Below are 21,128 nucleotides of genomic sequence, written 5' to 3' on the forward strand. Positions count from 1 at the left end.
ATTTGGGATCCCCCCCATTTCCCACCCCATAGATTTGGGGTCCCCCCCCATATTTCACCCCATAGATTTGGGATCCCCCCCCATATTTCACCCCATAGATTTGGGGTCCCCCCCATATTTCACCCCATAGATTTGGGATCCCCCCCAAATTTCACCCCACAGATTTGGGATCCCCCCCGTCCCCCTCCCCCCCCCATTTCCCTCCCCCGCCCCTCCCCCACTCCCGCTCCGTTCCCACGCCTCAGTTTCGTTCCCGGGGGCGGAGTTTTGGTCCCTCCCGGTCACGTGTCCCCCCCTCCTCGTCATCACGTGTCCTCTCGGTCACGTGTCCCAACCCCTCCCCCCCGTATCGGTCACGTGTCACCCTCCACGTGACCTCCCCCCCTCCCCCACCCTTTTTTTTTTCCCGCCAGGGGGCGCAAGGAATTAAAGTGGGCGTGGCTTGGTGGCTTTAAATAAAGAGAAGGGGGCGTGGTTTGCTGGCGGCCACGCCCCCCCGCGCATGCGCCGCGCGGCGGCGGCGGCGGCGGCGGCTCCGGAGCGGCTCCGGAGCGGTGAGAGCGGCCCCGGGGGGGGGTGGGGGAGGGGTGGGAGGTGGGGGTGGGGGAGGGGTGGGGTGGGGGAGGGGAGCGCCCCCCATTGGGCGGGAAAAGGGGAGCCCCGCCCCTCCCCCCGCGGCGGCGCGCGGGGCATTGTGGGAGTGACGGAGGAGCGGGGGGGGAGGGGCTTAAAGGGAGGGGGGAGGGGCGTGGTGGGAGAGAGGGGGGGTGGGGAAGGTGGGAGGGGCTTGAGGGGTTGTGGGCGGGGCTTTGGAAAGGGGGAATGGGGACTTGCAGGGTGGGAGGGGCTAAAGGAGTGGGGGGAGGGCTTAGGGGGTGGGGGCAGGGGGAGGATGGGGTGGGAGGGGTTTGTGGGGTTGGGGGAGGGGCTTGCGGGTGGTGGGAGGGGCTTGTGGGATGCAAAGCGGGCCCGCGGAGATAGGAGGGGCTTACGGGGTTGTGGGTGGGGCTTATTGAGTTGTGGGAGGGGCTAGGGGAAATGGGAGGGGCCTGACACATTGTGGGCGTGGGCTTGCGAGCCGGTGGGAGGGGTTTGTGACACAGCGAGGGCGGCCGGCGGCGGATTGGGCGTGGCTCAGTGGATGTTGGGCGTGGCCTAGGTCAATGTGGGGCGTGTCCCAACCCGGGCAGGGCGTGGCCATGATGGCGGCCGGGCGGGGCCCGGGAGAGCGAGGACGGAGCCTTCGAGGAGGAGGAGGAGGAGGAGGAGGAGGAGGAGAAGAGGAAGAGGAAGAGGAGGAGGAAGAGGAGGATGAGGAGGAAGAAGCGGCCGGCGGTGAGCGGGGGGGAGGGGCGGGGTGGGGGGGAGGGGCGTGGCCGAGGCGGGAAGGGGGAGGGGCTCTCTCCCACCGGTGCCATCACCTGGGGGGCCGCCCCTCCCCCCCCGTCCCCCTCCCCCAGCGCCGCCGGCCCCCGCCCGAGGACGACGACGGCGAATCAGAGGAGGCCACGTCGGTGACGTCATCGGGGGACAGCGGCGCCCCCTCCCCCCCCGCCAACGGCTGCGCAGGTCAGGCCCCTCCCCCCACCCCCGGGGGGGCACCTCTGGGTCGCCCCTCCCCCACCCCAGACCGAGGGGTGACCTCTGGGTGACCCCTCCCCCACTCCTCTCTGCCCCTCCCCCTTCTCATTGCCCCTCCCACACTCATCTCTGCCCCTCCCCCTTCTCATTGCCACTCCCCCCCTTCACTGACCCCTCCCCCACTCGTTGCTCACCCCTCCCCCACTCCTCTGCCCCTCCCCCATCCCATTGCCCCTCCCCCTTCTTGTTACCCCTCCCCCACTCCTCTCTGCTCCTCCCTCTTCTCATTTCCCCTCCCCCACTCTTGACTGACCCCTCCCCCACTCATCTCTACCCCTCCCCCTTCTCATTGCCCCTCCCCCACTCCTCTCTGCCCCTCCCCTATCCCATTGCCCCTCCCCCTTCTCATTGCCCCTCCCCCACCCTTCACTGATCCCTCCCCCACTCCTCTCTGCCCCTCCCCCTTCTGATTCCCCCTCCCCCACCCTGCGCTGACCCCTCCCCCACTCCTCTCTGCCCCTCCCCTTCTCATTGCCCCTCCCCCACCATTCACTGACCCCCACTCGTTGCTCACCCCTCCCCCACTCCTCACTGCACCTCCCCCTTGTCATTTCCCCTCCCCCTTCTTGTTACCCCTCCCCCACTCATCACTGCCCCTCCCCCTTCTCATTCCCCCTCCCCCACCCTTCACTGACCCCTCCCCCACTCTTGACTGACCCCTCCCCCACTCCTCTCTGCCCCTCCCCCATCCCATTGCCCCTTCCCCTTTTCATTGCCCCTCCCCCACCCTTCACCGACCCCTCCCCCACTCTCAATCGACCCCTCCCCCCACAGGTGCCCGGACACGCCCCCAGGGGGAGGAGCCTCGTCCATTCCCGGACCCGCCCTGCGGGGGAGGGGACGACCCCGAACCCGCCAGCACCGCCGGGCCGGGTGGGGGAGGAGCCGTGGGCGTGGCCAACCCCATGGGGGGCGTGTCCGGAAGCGGAGGAGGAGGAGGAGGAGGAGGAGGAGGAGGTGGGGGAGGGGCGGAGTGGCACCGCTGCCCCGAGTGTGGGCGTGGCTTCGGCACCTCGCGGGCCCTCAAGGTGCACCGCAGCTACCACGTGGGCAGGAAGCGGCCCCTCCCCCCCTCCCCCACCCCCCGCCCCTCCCCCACCCCCACCCCCCCAGAGCCCCTCCCCCACCCCCTTCAAGTTCCACTACATCTGCGCCGAGTGCGGCCTCGGCTTCGTCGCTCCCGGCGCCCTCGGCGCCCATCGCTGCCACCGCGGCCGCCGCCGCCGCCGCCCCTCCCCCACCCGCCCCTCCCCCTCCCCGCCCCCTCCTCAGCGCCGCCCCGCCCCTCCCCCGCCGGCCCCGCCCAGCCCCGCCCCCTTCCGCTGCACCGAGTGCGCCGGGGCCTTCGGGCTGGTGGCCGAGCTGCACGAGCACTACATGCTGCACGCCCGCGGGGAGCTCTGAGGCCACGCCCACCGGGCGGGGGACACGCCCACAGTGCGTGGGGCACGCCCACCGCGGTTTGGGACACGCCCCCTTGTGTTGTTGTGGCTCCCCGGGGTGGGGGAGGGGCGAGGAGGAGGAGGAGATGTCGGCAACAGGAAGTGATGTCACGGATGGAGGGCGTGGCTTGGTTGATTTTTTTTCCCTTGGTGGGCGGGGCATAGGGGGTGACGTCATCAGGGTGATGTCATTGTCGTCATGATGTCGTCGTGGGTGATGTCACAGGGGTGACGTCATCAAGGGAGGCCCACATCAATTTGGGTGACGTCATCGGGACGGTTTTACTGGGTGACGTCATCAGTGTGATGTCATCAGGTCGGTGCCATCATCGAGGGGTGACGTCATAGTGGCTGACATCACAGGGGTGACGTCATCAAGGGGGGCCCACGTCGATACGGGTGACGTCAGCGGCGTGACGTCATCAGGTCGGTGCCGTCGGGACACGGGCATCGGTGTGACGTCATCACCGTGATGTCATCGGGACAATGCAATCACCGTGACGTCACCAGGGATGGTGTTAATGGGATGACGTCACCGGGATAATGAGATCATAGTGACGTCATCACTGTGATGTCACAACAGCTGATGTTAACGGGATGACGTCATCGCTCTGACGTCATCAGGGCGGGTTTTACCGGGCAGTGTCGTCAGTGTGACGTCATCAGAGCGACACTGACGGGGTGACGTCATCGCCACGACGTCATCAGTGCTACAACCCCGCAGAGTGGGCGGAGCCGCGCCCCAAATCCCCGCCCACCCCCCGGCAGTGACATCACACACCCTCACGACCAATCACATCTCACCTGCGCTGTTTTATTCCTTCCCTTTAACCAAGCCCCGCCCCCTCTGCGCCAAGCCCCGCCCCCTTTATCCCAAGCCCCGCCCCCCTCTATCCCAAGCCCCGCCCCTAGAGCTCCCCCCGCGCGTGCCGGATGTAGTGCCGGTGCAACGCCCCCTCCCGGGCGAAGCCCCGCCCACACTGCCGGCACTCCAGCGGGGGCGTGGCCTTCCTGCTGGCAGTGGGCGTGTCCCGGCGGTGGGCGTGGCCGCGCTGGTGACGCAGCAGGGCGGGGGAGGAGCCGAAGGGGCGGGCGCAGACGAAGCAGACGAAGAGCGCCCCCCGCAGGGCGGCGGCCGCGAAGTCCCGGGGGTGCTCCCGCTTGGCGTGGCGGGCGGCAAAGATGGCGTCCGGGAAGGTGATCAGACACCTGGGGCAGTGCTGGGAGCCGGGAACATCTGTGGGGATGGACAGACGGACAGGTCAGGGACAGACGGACAGGTCAGGGATGGACAGACGGACAGACAGGGTGCTCCCGCTTGGCGTGGCGGGCGGCAAAGATGGCGTCAGGAAAGGTGATGTGACACCTGGGGCAGTGCTGGGAGCCTGGGGTGTCTGTGGGGATGGACAGACGGACAGGTTAGGGACGGACAGACGGACACACGGACAGACAGACGGACAGGGTGCTCCCGCTTGGCGTGGCGGGCGGCAAAGATGGCGTCGGGGAAGGTGATGTGACAGCGGGGACAGTGCTGGGAGCCGGGAACGTCTGTGGGACGGACAGATGGACAGGTTAGGGACAGACGGACAGGTTAGGGACACACGGACACCCCTCAGGGACAGACAGACACACGGACAGACAGACAGGGCGCTCCCGCTTGGCGTGGCGGGCGGCAAAGATGGCGTCAGGAAAGGTGATCAGGCACCTGGGGCAGTGCTGGGAGCCTGGGGATGTCTGTGGGACAGACAGACGGACGGGTTAGGGACAGACGGACAGGTTAGGGACAGACGGACACGTCAGGGATGGACAGACAGACGGACAGACAGGGTGCTCCCGCTTGGCGTGGCGGGCGGCAAAGATGGCGTCCGGGAAGGTGATCAGGCACCTGGGACAGTGCTGGGAGCCTGGGGTGTCTGTGGGGATGGACAGACGGACAGGTTAGGGACAGACGGACAGGTTAGGGATGGACAGACAGACGGACAGGTTAGGGACAGACGGACAGGTTAGGGATGGACAGACAGACGGACAGGTTAGGGATGGACAGACGGACACACGGACAGACAGACAGGGTGCTCCCGCTTGGCGTGGCGGGCGGCAAAGATGGCGTCAGGAAAGGTGATGTGACACCTGGGGCAGTGCTGGGAGCCTGGGGTGTCTGTGGGGATGGACAGACGGACAGGTTAGGGACGGACAGACGGACACACGGACAGACAGACGGACAGGGTGCTCCCGCTTGGCGTGGCGGGCGGCAAAGATGGCGTCGGGGAAGGTGATGTGACAGCGGGGACAGTGCTGGGAGCCGGGAACGTCTGTGGGACGGACAGATGGACAGGTTAGGGACAGACGGACAGGTTAGGGACACACGGACACCCCTCAGGGACAGACAGACACACGGACAGACAGACAGGGCGCTCCCGCTTGGCGTGGCGGGCGGCAAAGATGGCGTCAGGAAAGGTGATCAGGCACCTGGGGCAGTGCTGGGAGCCTGGGGATGTCTGTGGGACAGACAGACGGACGGGTTAGGGACAGACGGACAGGTTAGGGACAGACGGACACGTCAGGGATGGACAGACAGACGGACAGACAGGGTGCTCCCGCTTGGCGTGGCGGGCGGCAAAGATGGCGTCCGGGAAGGTGATCAGGCACCTGGGACAGTGCTGGGAGCCTGGGGTGTCTGTGGGGATGGACAGACGGACAGGTTAGGGACAGACGGACAGGTTAGGGACAGATGGACACCCCTCAGGGACAGACAGACACACGGACAGACAGACAGGGCGCTGGCGCTTGGCGTGGCGGGCGGCAAAGATGGCGTCCGGGAAGGTGATGTGACAGCGGGGACAGTGCTGGGAGCCTGGGGTGTCTGTGGGGATGGACAGACGGACAGGTCAGGGATGGACAGACAGACGGACAGGGCGCTCCCGCTTGGCGTGGCGGGCGGCAAAGATGGCGTCGGGGAAGGTGATCAAACACCTGGGACAGTGCTGGGAGCCGGGAACGTCTGTGGGGACGGACAGACGGACAGATAGATGGGTTAGGGATGGACAGACAGACAGACAGGTTAGGGATGGACAGACGGACAGGTCAGGGATGGACAGACGGACAGACAGGGCGCTCGCGCTTGGCGTGGCGGGCGGCAAAGATGGCGTCGGGGAAGGTGATCAGGCACCTGGGGCAGTGCTGGGAGCCTGGAGTGTCTGTGGGGACGGACAGACGGACAGACAGAGCTGTTAGGGATGGACAGACAGACACACGGACAGACGGACAGGGCGCTGGCGCTTGGCGTGGCGGGCGGCAAAGATGGCGTCGGGAAAGGTGATCAGGCACCTGGGGCAGTGCTGGGAGCCGGGAACATCTGTGGGACAGACAGACGGACAGATGGATGGGTTAGGGATGGACAGACGGACACACGGACAGACAGACAGGGCGCTCCCGCTTGGCGTGGCGGGCGGCAAAGATGGCGTCAGGAAAGGTGATCAAACACCTGGGGCAGTGCTGGGAGCCGGGAACGTCTGTGGGACGGACAGACGGACAGATGGAGCTGTTAGGGACAGACGGACGGGTTAGGGATGGACAGACAGACAGACAGGGCGCTCCCGCTTGGCGTGGTGGGCGGCAAAGATGGCGTCGGGAAAGGTGATCAAACACCTGGGGCAGTGCTGGGAGCCGGGAGTGTCTGTGGGACGGACAGACAGACGGACAGATGGATGGGTTAGGGACAGACGGACAGACGGACAGGGCGCTGGCGCTTGGCGTGGCGGGCGGCAAAGATGGCGTCGGGGAAGGTGATCGACACACGGACAGACAGACAGACAGACAGACAGCCCTTAGGGACAGACAGACACCGCCAGGGACAGACGGACAGACATAGCTCATGGACAGACAGACCCCATGGGGACAGACAGACACTCATTACGGACAGACGGACAGGCAGAAACCCAAGCTCACAGACAGACAGACACCACTGAGGGACAGACGGACAGACGCAGCTCAGGCACAGACAGACAGACACGGGGACGGACAGACAGACAGAGAGACATTGCTCATGGACAGACAGACACTCCTTAGGGACAGACAGACAGACCCCATAGGGACAGACAGACACCGCCGGGGACAGACGGACAGACAGACATAGCTCATGGACAGGCACCATGGGGACAGACAGACACTCGTTACGGACAGACGGACACAGCTCCTGGACGGACACTCCTTACAGACAGATGGACAGACAGACAGAAACCCTAGCTCACAGACAGACAGACACCGCTGAGGGACAGACAGACACTGCCAGGGACAGACAGACAGACACTCTTTAAGGACAGACAGACACCGTGGGGACAGACAGACGGACAGACGGACGGACAGACCCCCACGGACAGACAGACATCGCTCATGGACAGACAGACACCACGGGGACGGACAGACACTCCTTACGGACGGACGGACAGACAGACAGACGCAGCTCAGGGACAGACAGACAGACAGACACGGGGACAGACAGACGGACGGACGGACGGACAGACATAGCCCAGGGACAGACAGACACTCCTTAGGGACAGACAGACAGACAGACCGGCCCCGGGGACAGACAGACAGACGGACGGACAGACCCCCCTCCCCCCCCATTCCCGGCCCCTCCCCCACTCACAGGCGGCTCCGCGGGGGGTCCCGGGGGGGGCGGTCCCGGCCCCTCCCCCCCCCCTCTCCTTCCTCCTCCTCCTCCTCCTCCCGCCGGGGGGGGGAGGGGCGCGCCGGGGGGGGCGGGGCCGGCTCCGGGGGCTGCGCCATGGCGGGCGGGGCTGGGGGAGGGGACAGGGGGGGTCAGAGGGGACCCCGGGACCCCCCGGGACCCCCCGGGACCCCCCCGGGGCCGCCCCTCCCCCCCCCGCCCCTCACTCGCTGTCGCCGCCGCTCCGCGCCCCTCCCCCCGCCGGTGGCGGCGGCACTTCCGGCTTCCGGTGCGACCACCCGGGAGCGACTTCCGGTTCCGGTTTGGGCGGGTAAGCCACGCCCACTCCGCTGTGTGCGGTGGGCGTGGTTTGTAGGGGGTGACGTCAGCGGTGGCCAATAGGAGGAGGGGGCGGGGCGGAGGGGCGGGGCTTGGGGCGGTGTTGGCGCCCCCTGGCGGCGCGCGGCGGGAATCGCCCGGGAAAAATGGGGGAAAAACGGGAAAAAATGGGAAAAATCGATAAAAACGGGAAAAACCGGGGAAAATCGGACAAAAACGGGGCTGCCAGGCGGGCTCTGGGGATCCCAGTCCCTCCCAGTCCCCCCCAGTTCCTCCCAGTATAAACCAGTGACGCCAAATTCCCTTTTTGCTCCCTCCCAGTTTATCCCAGTCCCCTCCCAGTGCCCCCAAACCCCCTCCCAGTCCATCCCAGTCTCCCCAATCCCCTCCCAGTTCCCCCCCAGTCACCCCCAGTCCCTCCCAGTCCATCCCAGTCTATCCCAGTTCCCTCCCAATCCCCTCCCAGTCCATCCCAGTCCCTCCCCAGTCTCTCCCAATCCCCTCCCAGTCCATCCCAGTCCCCACCCAGTCCATCCCAGTCCCCTCCCAGTTCCCTCCCAGTCCATCCCAGTCTGTCCCAGTTCCTCCCAGTTCCCCCCCAGTCCATCCCAGTCACTCCCAGTCCCCCCCAGTCCATCCCAGTCCCTCCCAGTCCATTCCCAGTCCCTCCCAGTCCCTCCCAGTTCCCCCCCAGTTCAATCCCAGTCCCTCCCAGTCCATCCCAGTCCCTCCCAGTACGAATCTCGTTTCTTTTATTGCGTTTGTATCAAAGGTGGTTAAAAGGTTATTTACAGGCCACACCCACCGAGAGAGGAAAAGGGGGCGTGGCCTCCCTCGGCCACGCCCACCCATACATTATTCATCGCCCCTCCCCTCCTTTACCACCCCTCCCCCCCCCAAATTGTGCGCGTGGAGGGGGAGGGGCCAACCCCCCGCCCCTCCCCCACTCCCAATGGCTTTGAGGCCCCTCCCCCACCTCTAAAGGGGCGTGGCTAGGGGGGCGGGGCTTATCCCATTGTAACCCCTCCCCTTTTATGCTCTGATCCCCCCCCCACGGTGGGGGAGGGGCGTGTGCGCGCCCCTCCCCCCACATCACTCACAAGGGGGCGTGGCTTAGAGAGGGGGCGGAGCTTATGGGCGGGGCTTATCCCGTTTAACCCCTCCCCCTTTAGATCCCCAAATCCCCTCCCCCCTTCCCCCCTCCCCCACTTTTTGTTGTGTCGTGACCCCTCCCCCACCCAGGGGGAAGGGGGCGGGGCCGGGCCGCCCCTCCCCCACCGCCGGCCCCGCCCCCCGCCCCTCCCCCCCCTCAGATGAAGAATTCCTCCTTGCGCTTCCCCCCCTCCCCCCCCAGGAAGGCCTCGCGCGCCTCCCCCTGGTCCTCCAGGGCGCTGGCCTCGTGCGTCAGGTACGAGCCTGGATTGGGGAGAAAACACCGGGTTTTGGTTAAATTGGGGGAAAAAATGGGAATTTGGGAAAAAACGGGAAAAAAATCGGTGAAAAAATGGGAAAAAAATCGGTAAAAATGGGGAAAAAATTGGGAATAATGGGGGGAGGTTGGGCTGGGCTGGTGGGTCAGGTACGAGCCTGGATTGGGGAGAAAAAACGAGATTTTGGTTAAATTGGGGAAAAAATGGGAATTTGGGAAAAAACGGGGAAAAAATCGGTGAAAAAATGGGGAAAATCGGGCAAAAAATGGGTAAAAAATCAGGAAAAATGGGGGGAATTTGGGCTGGGCTGGTGGGGCAGGTACGAGCCTGGATTGGGGAGAAAAGACGGGGTTTTGGGTAAATTGGGGAAAAAATGGGAAAAAACAGCCAAAAAAATGGAAAAAATGGGAAAAAAACAAGGAAAAAATGGGGAAAAAATCAGGGAAAATGGGGGGAGGTTGGGCTGGGCTGGTGGGGCAGGTACGAGCCTGGATTGGGGAGAAAACACGGGGTTTTGGTCAAATTGGGGGAAAAATGGGAAAAAACAGCAAAAAAATGGAAAAAACGGGAAAAAAAACGGCAAAAAAAACAAGGAAAAAATGGGCAAAAAATGGGGGGAGGTTGGGCTGGGCTGGTGGGGCAGGTACGAGCCTGGATTGGGGAGAAAAAACGGGATTTTGGTTAAATTGGGGAAAAAATGGGAAAAAACGAGAAAAAAATGGGAAAAAAAATGGGAAAAAAATGGGTAAAAAATCAGGGAAAATGGGGGGAGGTTGGGCTGGGCTGGTGGGTCAGGTACGAGCCTGGATTGGGGAGAAAACACGGGGTTTTGGTCAAATTGGGGAAAAAATGGGAATTTGGGAAAAAACGGGGAAAAAATCGGTGAAAAAATGGGGAAAATCGGGCAAAAAATGGGGAAAAAATCAGGGAAAATGGGGGGAACTTGGGCTGGGCTGGTGGGGCAGGTACGAGCCTGGATTGGGGAGAAAACACGGGGTTTTGGTTAAATTGGGGAAAAAAATGGGAATTTGGGAAAAAACGGGGAAAAAATCGATGAAAAAATGGGAAAAAAATGGGGAAAAAATCAGGGAAAATGGGAGGAGGTTGGGCTGGGCTGGTGGGTCAGGTACGAGCCTGGTTTGGGGAGAAAACACGGGGGTTTGGTTAAATTGGGAGAAAAATGGGAATTTGGGAAAAAACGGGGAAAAAATCGGTGAAAAAATGGGAAAAAAATCGGTAAAAATGGGGAAAAAATTGGGAATAATGGGGGGAGGTTGGGCTGGGCTGGTGGGACAGGTACGAGCCTGGACTGGGGAGAAAAAACGGGATTTTGGGTAAATTGGGGAAAAAATGGGAAAAAACAGCAAAAAATTGGAAAAAACGGCAAAAAAAACAAGGAAAAAATGGGGAAAAAATCAGGAGAAATGGGGGGAGGTTGGGCTGGGCTGGTGCGTCAGGTACGAGCCTGGTTTGGGGAGAAAACACGGGGTTTTGGGTAAATTGGGGGAAAAATGGGAATTTGGGAAAAAACGGGGAAAAAACGGTGAAAAAATGGGGAAAAACGGGCAAAAAATGGGGGAAAAAATGGGAAAAAATGGGGGGAGGTTGGGCTGGGCTGGTGGGTCAGGTACGAGCCTGGATTGGGGAGAAAACACCGGGTTTTGGTCAAATTGGGGGAAAAATGGGAATTGGGGAAAAAACGGGGAAAAAATCGGTGAAAAAATGGGGAAAATCGGGCAAAAAATGGGTAAAAAATCAGGAATAATGGGGGGAACTTGGGCTGGGCTGGTGGGGCAGGTATGAGCCTGGATTGGGGAGAAAAAACGGGATTTTGGTCAAATTGGGGAAAAAATGGGAATTTGGGAAAAAACGGGGAAAAAACGGTGAAAAAATGGGGAAAAACGGGCAAAAAATGGGGAAAAAATCAGGGAAAATGGGGGGAACTTGGGCTGGGCTGGTGGGTCAGGTACGAGCCTGGATTGGGGAGAAAACACGGGGTTTTGGTCAAATTGGGGGAAAAATGGGAATTTGGGAAAAAACGGGGAAAAAACGGTGAAAAAATGGGAAAAAACGGGCAAAAAATGGGGAAAAAATCAGGAAAATGGGGGGAGGTTGGGCTGGGCTGGTGGGGCAGGTACGAGCCTGGATTGGGGAGAAAACACGGGGTTTTGGGTAAATTGGGGAAAAATGGGAATTTGGGAAAAAACGGGGAAAAAATCGGTGAAAAAATGGGAAAAAAATCGGTAAAAATGGGGAGAAATGAGGGTGAAATGTGCTGGGCTGGTGGGTCAGGTACGAGCCTGGATTGGGGAGAAAACACGGGGTTTTGGTCAAATTGGGGAAAAAATGGGAATTTGGGAAAAAACGGGAAAAAATCGGTGAAAAAATGGGGAAAATCGGGCAAAAAATGGGCAAAAAATGGGGAAAAATGGGGGGAGGTTGGGCTGGGCTGGTGGGTCAGGTAAGAGCCTGGATTGGGGAGAAAACACGGGGTTTTGGTCAAATTGGGGGAAAAAATGGGAATTTGGGAAAAAACGGGGAAAAAAACAGGGAAAAAATGGGGAAAAAATGGGAAAAAATGGGGAAAAAAATGGGAATAATGGGGGGAGGTTGGGCTGGGCTGGTGGGTCAGGTACGAGCCTGGATTGGGGAGAAAACACGGGGTTTTGGTTAAATTGGGAAAAAATGGGAAAAAACGGGGAAAAAATGGGAAAAAATGGGAAAAAAATGGGAAAAAATGGGTAAAAAATCAGGGAAAATGGGGGGAGGTTGGGCTGGGCTGGTGGGTCAGGTAAGAGCCTGGATTGGGGAGAAAACACGGGGTTTTGGTTAAATTGGGCAAAAAAATGGGAAAAAACAGCAAAAAAATGGAAAAAACGGGGAAAAAACAAGGAAAAAATGGGGAAAAAATCAGGAAAAATGGGGGGAGGTTGTGCTGGCCTCATGCGTCAGGTACGAGCCTGGAAATGGGGAGAAAACACCGGGTTTTGGTTAAATTGGGGGAAAAAATGGGAATTTGGGAAAAAACGGGGAAAAAATCGGTGAAAAAATGGGGAAAATCGGGCAAAAAATGGGGAAAAAATCAGGGAAAATGGGGAGAGGTTGGGCTGGGCTGGTGGGTCAGGTACGAGCCTGGATTGGGGAGAAAAGACGGGGTTTTGGTCAAATTGGGGGAAAAAATGGGAATTTGGGAAAAAACGGGGAAAAAATCGGTGAAAAAATGGCAAAAAAATCAGGAAAAATAGAGAAAAAACGGGGAAAAATTTGGGGAAAATTGTGCTGGGCTGGTGGGTCAGGTACGAACCTGGATTGGGGAGAAAACACGGGGTTTTGGTTAAATTGGGGGAAAAAATGGGAATTGGGGAAAAAACGGGAAAAAAAACGGGGAAAAAATGGGGAAAATCGGGCAAAAAATGGGGAAAAAATGGGAAAAAATGGGGGGAGGTTGGGCTGGGCTGGTGGGTCAGGTACGAGCCTGGATTGAGGAGAAAAAACGGGGTTTTGGTTAAATTGGGGAAAAAATGGGAATTTGGGAAAAAACGGGGAAAAAATCGGTGAAAAAATGGGTAAAAAACAGGGAAAAAATGGGGAGAAATGAGGGTGAAATGTGCTGGGCTGGTGGGTCAGGTACGAGCCTGGATTGGGGAGAAAACACGGGGTTTTGGGTAAATTGGGGAAAAAATGGGAATTTGGGAAAAAACGGGAAAAAAAACGGTGAAAAAATGGGGGAAAAAATGGGGGAAATTGGGCAAAAATTGGGAAAAATTTGGGGAAAATTGTGCTGGGCTGGTGGGTCAGGTACGAGCCTGGATTGGGGCAAAATGGGGAAATTTGGGTAAATTTGGGTGAAAAAAGGAAAACTGGGGAAAAAATGGGGGAAATTGGGGAAAATGTGGCAAAAATTGGGGAGATTTGGGGTAAAATTGGGGAGATTTGGGGTAAAATTGGGGAAATTTGGGGGGAAAATTGGGGAAATTTGGGGTAAAATTGGGGAAATTTGGGGTAAAATTGGAGAAATTTGGGGGGAAAATTGTGGGCAATGGGGTTTGGGGATAAAAATGGGAATTTTGGGGACGTTTTGGTCAAAAATGGGTGAAAATTGTGGAAATTGGGATTTGGGGACACGCCCAGAACGGCCCCACCCCTCCCTGGCCACGCCCCCACAGCCCCACCCACCGACCACGCCCATTGAGCTCCATAACCCCGCCCCCTTACAGAGCCGCGATAAACCACGCCCCTCCCGCGGATGCCCCGCCCATTTCTAGAGACCACGCCTCTTTTTGGAGGCCACGCCCCCTCCCGCGGGAAGCCCCGCCCACCTTTCTGCCGCACCGAGCACCAGACGAGGGCCCCGAGCAGGAGGAGGAGCAAGAAGACGAGCAGCGCCAAGGCCCCGCCCACCACGGCGAAAGGCCCCGCCCCCTGCGCCGCCACCACCGCGCCGGGGTCTGCGGGGGGGGGAGGGGCGGTCAGTGCCCAGGTGTGATCCAGGTGTGCCCAGGTGTGACTCAACTGTGATCCAGGTGTGCCCAGATGTGCCATACCCACCCCAGGTGTGCCCAGCTGTGCCCCAGGTGTGCCCAGGTGTGCCCCAGGTGTGCCCAGGTGTGACTCAAGTGTGATCCAGGTGTGCCCAGGTGTGCCCAGGTGTGATCCAGGTGTGCCTGGGTATGACCCAGATGCCCCCCAGGTGTGCCCAGGTGTGTCATACCCACCCCAGGTGTGCCCAGGTGCCCCCCAGGTGTGCCCAGGTGTGTCATACCCACCCCAGGCCCCCCCAGGTGCCCCCAGGTGTGCCCAGGTACTCCCAGGTGTGCCATACACACCCCGGGTGCCCCCAGGTGTCCCCCCAGGTGCCCCCCAGGTGTACCCAGGTGCTCCCAAGTGCCCCCAGGTGTGCCCAGGTGTGTCATACCCACCCCAGGTGCCCCCAGCTGCCCCCCCAAGGTGTGCCCAGGTGTGCCCAGGTGTTCCCAGGTGCCCTCAGGTGCTCCCGGGTGCCCTCCCAGCTGTGCCCAGGTGCCCTCAGGTGCTGCCAGGTGCCTCCAGGTGTGCCCCAGGTGCCCCCAGCTGTGCTCAGGTGTGCCATACCCACCCCAGGTGTGCCCAGGTTCTCCCAGGTGTAGTTCTGGGTGTGCCCAGGTGTGCCATACCCACCCCAGGCCTCCCCCAGGTGTGCCCAGCTGTGCCCAGGTGTCCCCCAAGGTGTGCCCAGGTGCCCCCAGGTGCTGCCAGGTGCCTCCAGGTGTGCCCCAGGTGCCCCCAGCTGTACCCAGCTGTGCCCAGGTGCTCCCAGGTGCCCCCAGGTGTGCCATACCCACCCCAGGTGCCCCCCCAGATGTACCCAGGTTCTCCCAGCTGTGCCCAGGTGTCCCCCAGGTGTGCCCAGGTGTGCTCCAGGTGCTCCCAGGTGTGCCATACTCACCCCAGGTGCCCCCAGCTGCCCCCCCAAGGTGTGCCCAGATGCTCCCAGGTGTGGTTCTGGGTGTACCCAGGTGTGCCATACCCACCCCAGGTGTGCCCAGGTGTGCCCAGGTGCCCCCCAGGTGTACCCAGGTGTGCCATACCCACCCCAGGTGTGCCCAGGTGTGCCCAGGTGCCCCCCAGGTGTGCCCAGGTGTGGTTCTGGGTGTGCCCAGGTGTGCCATACCCATCCCAGGTGTGCCCAGCTGCCCACACAGGTGTGCCCAGGTGTGCTCCAGGTGCTCCCAGGCCCCCCCAGGCCCCCCCAGGTGTGCCCCCCAGGTGCCCCCCCAGGTGTGCCCCGCACTCACCGTACACCACCAGCACGTAGGTGTCGTGGGCGCGGCCGTGGGCGTTGCCCACCTGGCAGGTGTAGGTGCCGTTGTCCTGCGGCGCCAGCGCCGGCAGCGTCAGACGCTCGCCCTCGGCGCGCGCCCGCGGCGGCAGCGACTCGTTCCCGCGGCTCCAGGCCACCTCCGTGGGGCTGAGGGGACAGGTGGGCACAGGTGAGTCACCAGGTGGGCACAGGTGAGTCACCAGGTGTGCCCTAAGGTACCCCCAGGTACCCCCAGGTGTGCCCACAGCCACCCCGAGCCACGCCCAGCCCCTTGTTCCCGCGGCTCCAGGCCACCTCTGTGGGGCTGCGGGCACAGGTGGGCACAGGTGAGTCACCAGGTGGGCACAGGTGAGTCACCAGGTACCCCCAGGGACCCGCAGGTACCCCCAGGTGTGCCCACAGCCAGCCCCAGATGTGCCCAGCCACTCGTTCCCGCGGCTCCAGGCCACCTCCGTGGGGCTGCGGGCACAGGTGAGTCACCAGGTGGGCACAGGTGTGCACAGGTGAGTCACTAGGTGTGCCATAGATACCCCCAGGTGTGCCCAGGTGTGCCCCCAGGTGTGCCCAGCCCCTCGTTCCCGCGGCTCCAGGCCACCTCCGTGGGGCTGCGGGCACAGGTGGGCACAGGTGAGCCCCCAGGTGGGCACAGGTGAGTCACCAGGTGGGCACAGGTACCCCCAGGTGTGCCCAGAGCAACCCTGACCCACCCACAGCCACGCCCAGCCCCTCGTTCCCGCGGCTCCAGGCCACCTCCGTGGGGCTGAAGGGACAGGTGGGTCACCAGGTGTGCCCAGGTGTGCCCAGGTGAGTCACCAGGTGTGCCATAGATACCCCCAGGTACCCCCAGGTGTGCCCAGGTGTGCCCACAGCCAGCCCCAGGTACCCCCAGCCACGCCCAGCCCCTCGTTCCCGCGGCTCCAGGCCACCTCCATGGGGCTGCCAGCACAGGTGAGTCACCAGGTGTGCCCAGGTGTGCCCAGGTGAGTCACCAGGTACCCCCAGGTGTGCCCAGAGCAACCCCTGCCCACCCACAGCCACCCCCAGGTGTGCCCAGCCCCTCGTTCCCGCGGCTCCAGGCCACCTCCGTGGGGCTGAGGGGACAGGTGAGCACAGGTGAGCACAGGTGAGTCACCAGGTGGGCACAGGTGTGCCATAGATACCCCCAGGTGTGCCCAGGTGTGCCCCCAGGTGTGCCCAGCCCCTCGTTCCCGCGGCTCCAGGCCACCTCCGTGGGGCTGCGGGGACAGGTGAGCACAGGTGAGTCACCAGGTGGGCACAGGTGAGTCACCAGGTGGGCACAGGTACCCACAGGTGAGTCACCAGGTACCCCCAGGTGTGCCCAGCCCCTCGTTCCCGCGGCTCCAGGCCACCTCCGTGGGGCTGCCAGGGACAGGTGAGTCACCAGGTGGGCACAGGTGAGTCCCAAGGTACCCCCAGGGACCCGCAGGTACCCCCAGGTGTGCCCACAGCCAGCCCCAGGTACCCACAGCCACGCCCAGCCCCTCGTTCCCGCGGCTCCAGGCCACCTCCATGGGGCTGCCAGCACAGGTGAGTCACCAGGTGTGCACAGGTGTGCCATAGATACCCCCAGGTGTGCCCACAGCCACCCCCAGGTGTGCCCAGCCCCTCGTTCCCGCGGCTCCAGGCCACCTCCGTGGGGCTGAAGGGACAGGTGGGTCACCAGGTGTGCCCAGGTGTGCCCAGGTGAGTCACCAGGTGTGCCATAGATACCCCCAGGTACCCCCAGGTGTGCCCACAGCCACCCCGAGCCACGCCCAGCCCCTCGTTCCCGCGGCTCCAGGCCACCTCCGTGGGGCTGCAGGGACAGGTGAGTCACCAGGTGGGCACAGGTGGGCACAGGTGAGTCACCAGGTGGGCACAGGTACCCACAGGTGTGCCCAGAGCAACCCCGACCCACCCACAGCCACGCCCAGCCCCTCGTTCCCGCGGCTCCAGGCCACCTCCATGGGGCTGCCAGCACAGGTGAGTCACCAGGTGTGCCCAGGTGTGCCCAGGTGAGTCACCAGGTACCCCCAGGTGTGCCCAGAGCAACCCCTGCCCACCCACAGCCACCCCCAGGTGTGCCCAGCCCCTCGTTCCCGCGGCTCCAGGCCACCTCCGTGGGGCTGCCGGCACAGGCGGGCACAGGTGAGTCACCAGGTGTGCACAGGTGTGCCATAGATACCCCCAGGTACCCCCAGGTGTGCCCAGGTGTGCCCACAGCCAGCCCCAGGTGTGCCCAGGTGTGCCCAGCCACTCGTTCCCGCGGCTCCAGGCCACCTCCGTGGGGCTGCGGGCACAGGTGGGCACAGGTGAGCCCCCAGGTGTGCCCTAAGGTACCCCCAGGTACACCCAGGTGTGCCCCCAGGTGCCCCCAGCTGTGCCCAGGTGTTCCCCAGGTACCCCCAGGTGGCCCCAGGTGTGCCCCCAGGTGCCCCCAGGTGTGCCCACCCTTACCGGGGGTTGCCGTTGATGGCACAGGTGAGCACCAAGGTGTCCCCAGGTGTGCCCAGCTGCCCCCAGGTGTGCCCCAGGTGTGCCCAGGTGTGTTTCTATCCCTCCCAGCTGTGCCCAGGTGTGCCCCAGGTGCCCCCAGCTGTGCCCAGGTGTGCCCCCAGGTGCCCCCAGGTGTGCCCCAGGTGCCCCCAGGTGTGCCCATCCTTACCGGGGGTTGCCGTTGATGGCACAGGTGAGCACCAAGGTGTCGCCTTCGCGCAGGACGCTCTGCGAGGGGTGGATCCGCACCGAGGGGGGGTCTGCGGGCACAGGTGGGCACAGGTGGGCACAGGTGGGCACAGGTGGGCACAGGTGGGCACACCTGGGTGGCACCTGGGCACACCTGAGGTGGCACCCGGAGCCCCGTGGTGGCACCTAAGGTGTGCCCAGGATGTTCCAGGTGGCACCTGGGCACACCTGGGCACACCTGGGCACACCTGGGCACACCTGGTGGCTCCTGTCCCCGTGTCCCCAGTGCTCCCCCATCTTCCTGGTGCCCCCAAATCCTCTCCCAGTCCCTCCCAGTACAAACCAGTAACCCCAAATCCCCCCTTTAACCCTTCCCCAACCCCTCCCAGTACAAACCAGTATAAACCAGTCCCCTCCCAGTCCATCCCAGTTCCCCCAATGCACTCCCAGTGTTTTTGCAGCTCCCTCTGGTGGTGACTTTGAGAACTGCAGCTCCCTCCCAGTCCCTCCCAATCCCCTCCCAGTCCCTCCCAGTATAAACCAGTATATCCCAATCCCATCCCAGTCCCCTCCCAGTCCCTCCCAGTATATCCCAGTCCCTCCCAATTCCCTCCCAGTCCCTCCCAATTCCCTCGCAATCCCTCCCAGTTTCATCCCAGTATATCCCAGTCCCTCCCAGTTTATCCCAGTATATCCCAGTCCCTCCCAGTTCCCTCCCAGTCCCTCCCAGTCCATCCCAATCCCATCCCAGTCCCCTCCCAGTATAAACCAGTATATCCCAGTCCCCTCCCAGTCCATCCCAATCCCTCGCAGTCCCTCCCAGTCCATCCCAGTCATTCCCAGTACCCTCCCAGTCCCCTCAGTTCCCCCAATGCTCTCCCAGTGTTTTTGCAGCTCCCTCTGGTGGCGACTCTGAGAACTGCAGCTCCCTCCCAGCCCCTCCCAGTTTGATCCCAGCCCCTCCCAGTCCCTCCCAGTATATCCCAGTCCCTCCCAGTGGCTCACACTGCACGTCCAGCTGGAACTGTGTCTGTCTCCTCTGGCCCCGCCCCAGGGCGGGGTGCGTGGCCTCGCAGGTGACGATGGCGCCGTGGTCGCGCCGCTCCGGCCGCAGGTGCAGCACCGAGCGCTGCCAGAACACCTTGCCCTCCTGCCGGTGGCTGCTGCGCCCTGACAGGTGAGACCAGGTGAGACCAGGTACCCCCAGGTGTGCACAGGTGGGCACAGGTACCCCCAGGTGTGCCCAGGTGTATCCCCAGGTGGGCACAGGTGTGCCCAGGTGCCCCCAGGTGTGCCCAGGTGCAGCACCGAGCGCTGCCAGAACACCTTGCCCTCCTGCCGGTGGCTGCTGCGCCCTGACAGGTGAGACCAGGTGAGACCAGGTGGGCACAGGTGTGCACAGGTGGGCACAGGTACCCCCCCAGGTGGGCACAGGTATCCCCAGGTGTGCCCAGGTGCAGCACCGAGCGCTGCCAGAACACCTTGCCCTCCTGCCGGTGGCTGCTGCGCCCTGACAGGTGAGACCAGGTGAGACCAGGTACCCCCAGGTGTGCCCCTGGATGGGTACAGGTGTGCCCAGGTGTGCCCAGGTGTGCCCAGGTGCAGCACCGAGCGCTGCCAGAACACCTTGCCCTCCTGCCGGTGGCTGCTGCGCCCTGACAGGTGAGACCAGGTGGGCACAGGTACCCCCAGGTGTGCCCAGGTGTCCCCCCAGATGGGCACAGGTGTGCCCATGTACACCCAGGTGTATCCCCAGGTACCCCCAGATATCCCCAGGTGTGCCCAGATACCCCCAGGTGTGCCCAGATACCCCCAGATGGGCACAGGTGTGCCCAGGTGTCTCCCCAGGTGTGCCCAGGTGTGTTTCTATCCCTCCCAGGTGTGCCCAGGTGTGTTTATCTCCCCCCCAGCTGTGCCCAGGTGTGTTTCTATCCCCCCCAGGTGTACCCAGGTGTGCCCAGGTGTGTTTCTATCCCTCCCAGCTGTGCCCAGGTGTGCCCAGGTGTCCCCACAGGTGTGCCCAGGTGTGCTTCTATCCCCCCCAGGTATGCCCAGGTGTGTTTCTATCCCCCCCAGGTGTGCCCAGGTGTGTTTCTATCCCTCCCAGGTGTACCCCCAGGTGTGTTTCTATCCCTCCCAGGTGTGCCCAGGTGCCCCCAGGTGTACCCCCAGGTGTGCCCAGGTGTGTTTCTATCACCCCCAGGTGTGCCCAGGTGTGTTTCTATCCCCCCCAGGTGTGCCCAGGTATGTTTCTATCCCCCCCAGGTGTGTTTCTCTCCCCCCCAGGTGTGCCCAGGTGTGTTTCTATCCCCCCCAGGTGTGCCCAGGTGTGTTTCTCTCCCCCCCAGGTGTGCCCAGGTGTCCCCTCTCACCTGGCAGCTCGCGGCGGTCGCGGTACCAGCGCAGCGTCGCCATTGGCCGCGCCCGCGGCACCAGGCAGGTGAGCTCAAGCTCCTCCCCCTCCACGGCCAACGCCCCCGCCTCGACCAATGGCGGCTCGGGGGGCACTGCACAGGTGAGACAGGTGAGAGGTGAGAGGTGAGAGAGGTGAGAGACAGGTGAGAGACAGGTGAGACAGGTGAGACAGGTGAGACAGGTGAGGGACAGGTGAGACAGGTGAGACAGGTGAGACAGGTGAGGGACAGGAGAGACAGGTGAGACAGATGAGGGACAGGTGAGGGACAGGTGAGAGGTGAGACAGGTGAGGGACAGGTGAGACAGGTGGGACAGGTGAGACAGGTGAGGGACAGACAGGTGAGCCAGGTGAGATCCAGGTGACACAAAGGAACAGAGACAAGAACAGAGAGGTGAGAGCCAGGTGTGCCCAGGTGTGCCCAGGTGTGCCCAGGTGTGTTTCTATCCCTCCCAGGTGTGCCCAGGTGCCCCCAAACCCCCCAGAATTCCCATTTTTCACCCGATTTTCGCCCAGTTTTTTTTGTTTTTCCCCTCCCAGGTGTGCCCATTCCCCCCAGGTGTCCCAGGTGTGCCCAGGTGTGTTTCTATCCCTCCCAGGTGCCCCCAGGTGTGCCCAGGTGCCGCCAAACCCCCCAAAATCCCCATTTTTTACCCATTTTTCACCCAAATTTCACCCGATTTTCGCCCAGTTTTTTTTCCTTTTCCCCTCC

General features: G+C 62.4%; 3 protein-coding genes across 3 annotated transcripts in view; 1 reads left to right on the top strand and 2 right to left on the bottom strand.

Moving 5' to 3' along the window:
* Positions 1 to 502: 502 nt before the first annotated feature.
* Positions 503 to 3,191, top strand: LOC311164664 (uncharacterized protein; the record flags this gene model as incomplete). The annotated part of the gene is given in 4 exon segments (XM_084224195.1): positions 503 to 576; positions 1,160 to 1,569; positions 2,416 to 2,930; positions 2,932 to 3,191. Coding segments are annotated over 4 exon segments (1,113 nt in total). The 3' UTR covers positions 3,046 to 3,191.
* Positions 3,192 to 3,928: 737 nt separating this feature from the next.
* ZNF576 (zinc finger protein 576) lies at positions 3,929 to 8,951 on the bottom strand (the record flags this gene model as incomplete). The annotated part of the gene is made up of 4 exons (XM_084224196.1): positions 3,929 to 4,320; positions 7,729 to 7,879; positions 7,977 to 8,201; positions 8,937 to 8,951. 4 exons carry the CDS (start codon positions 8,949 to 8,951, stop codon positions 3,992 to 3,994), a joined length of 720 nt encoding a protein of 239 aa, XP_084080322.1. The 3' UTR covers positions 3,929 to 3,991.
* Positions 8,952 to 9,397: 446 nt separating this feature from the next.
* Positions 9,398 to 21,128, bottom strand: part of CADM4 (cell adhesion molecule 4) — a gene marked incomplete at both ends in the record, with an annotated part of 15,612 nt that continues 3,881 nt past the window's right edge. The window contains 6 exons of the mRNA XM_084224197.1: positions 9,398 to 9,504; positions 13,838 to 13,966; positions 15,293 to 15,465; positions 17,984 to 18,074; positions 19,009 to 19,173; positions 20,376 to 20,510. Coding sequence (XP_084080323.1) covers positions 9,398 to 9,504; positions 13,838 to 13,966; positions 15,293 to 15,465; positions 17,984 to 18,074; positions 19,009 to 19,173; positions 20,376 to 20,510 — 800 coding nt within the window. The remainder of the gene's footprint in view (positions 9,505 to 13,837; positions 13,967 to 15,292; positions 15,466 to 17,983; positions 18,075 to 19,008; positions 19,174 to 20,375; positions 20,511 to 21,128) is intronic.

Source organism: Fringilla coelebs, assembly GCF_963513975.1.
Source record: "Fringilla coelebs genome assembly, chromosome: 34".
Classification (NCBI taxonomy): domain Eukaryota; kingdom Metazoa; phylum Chordata; class Aves; order Passeriformes; family Fringillidae; genus Fringilla; species Fringilla coelebs.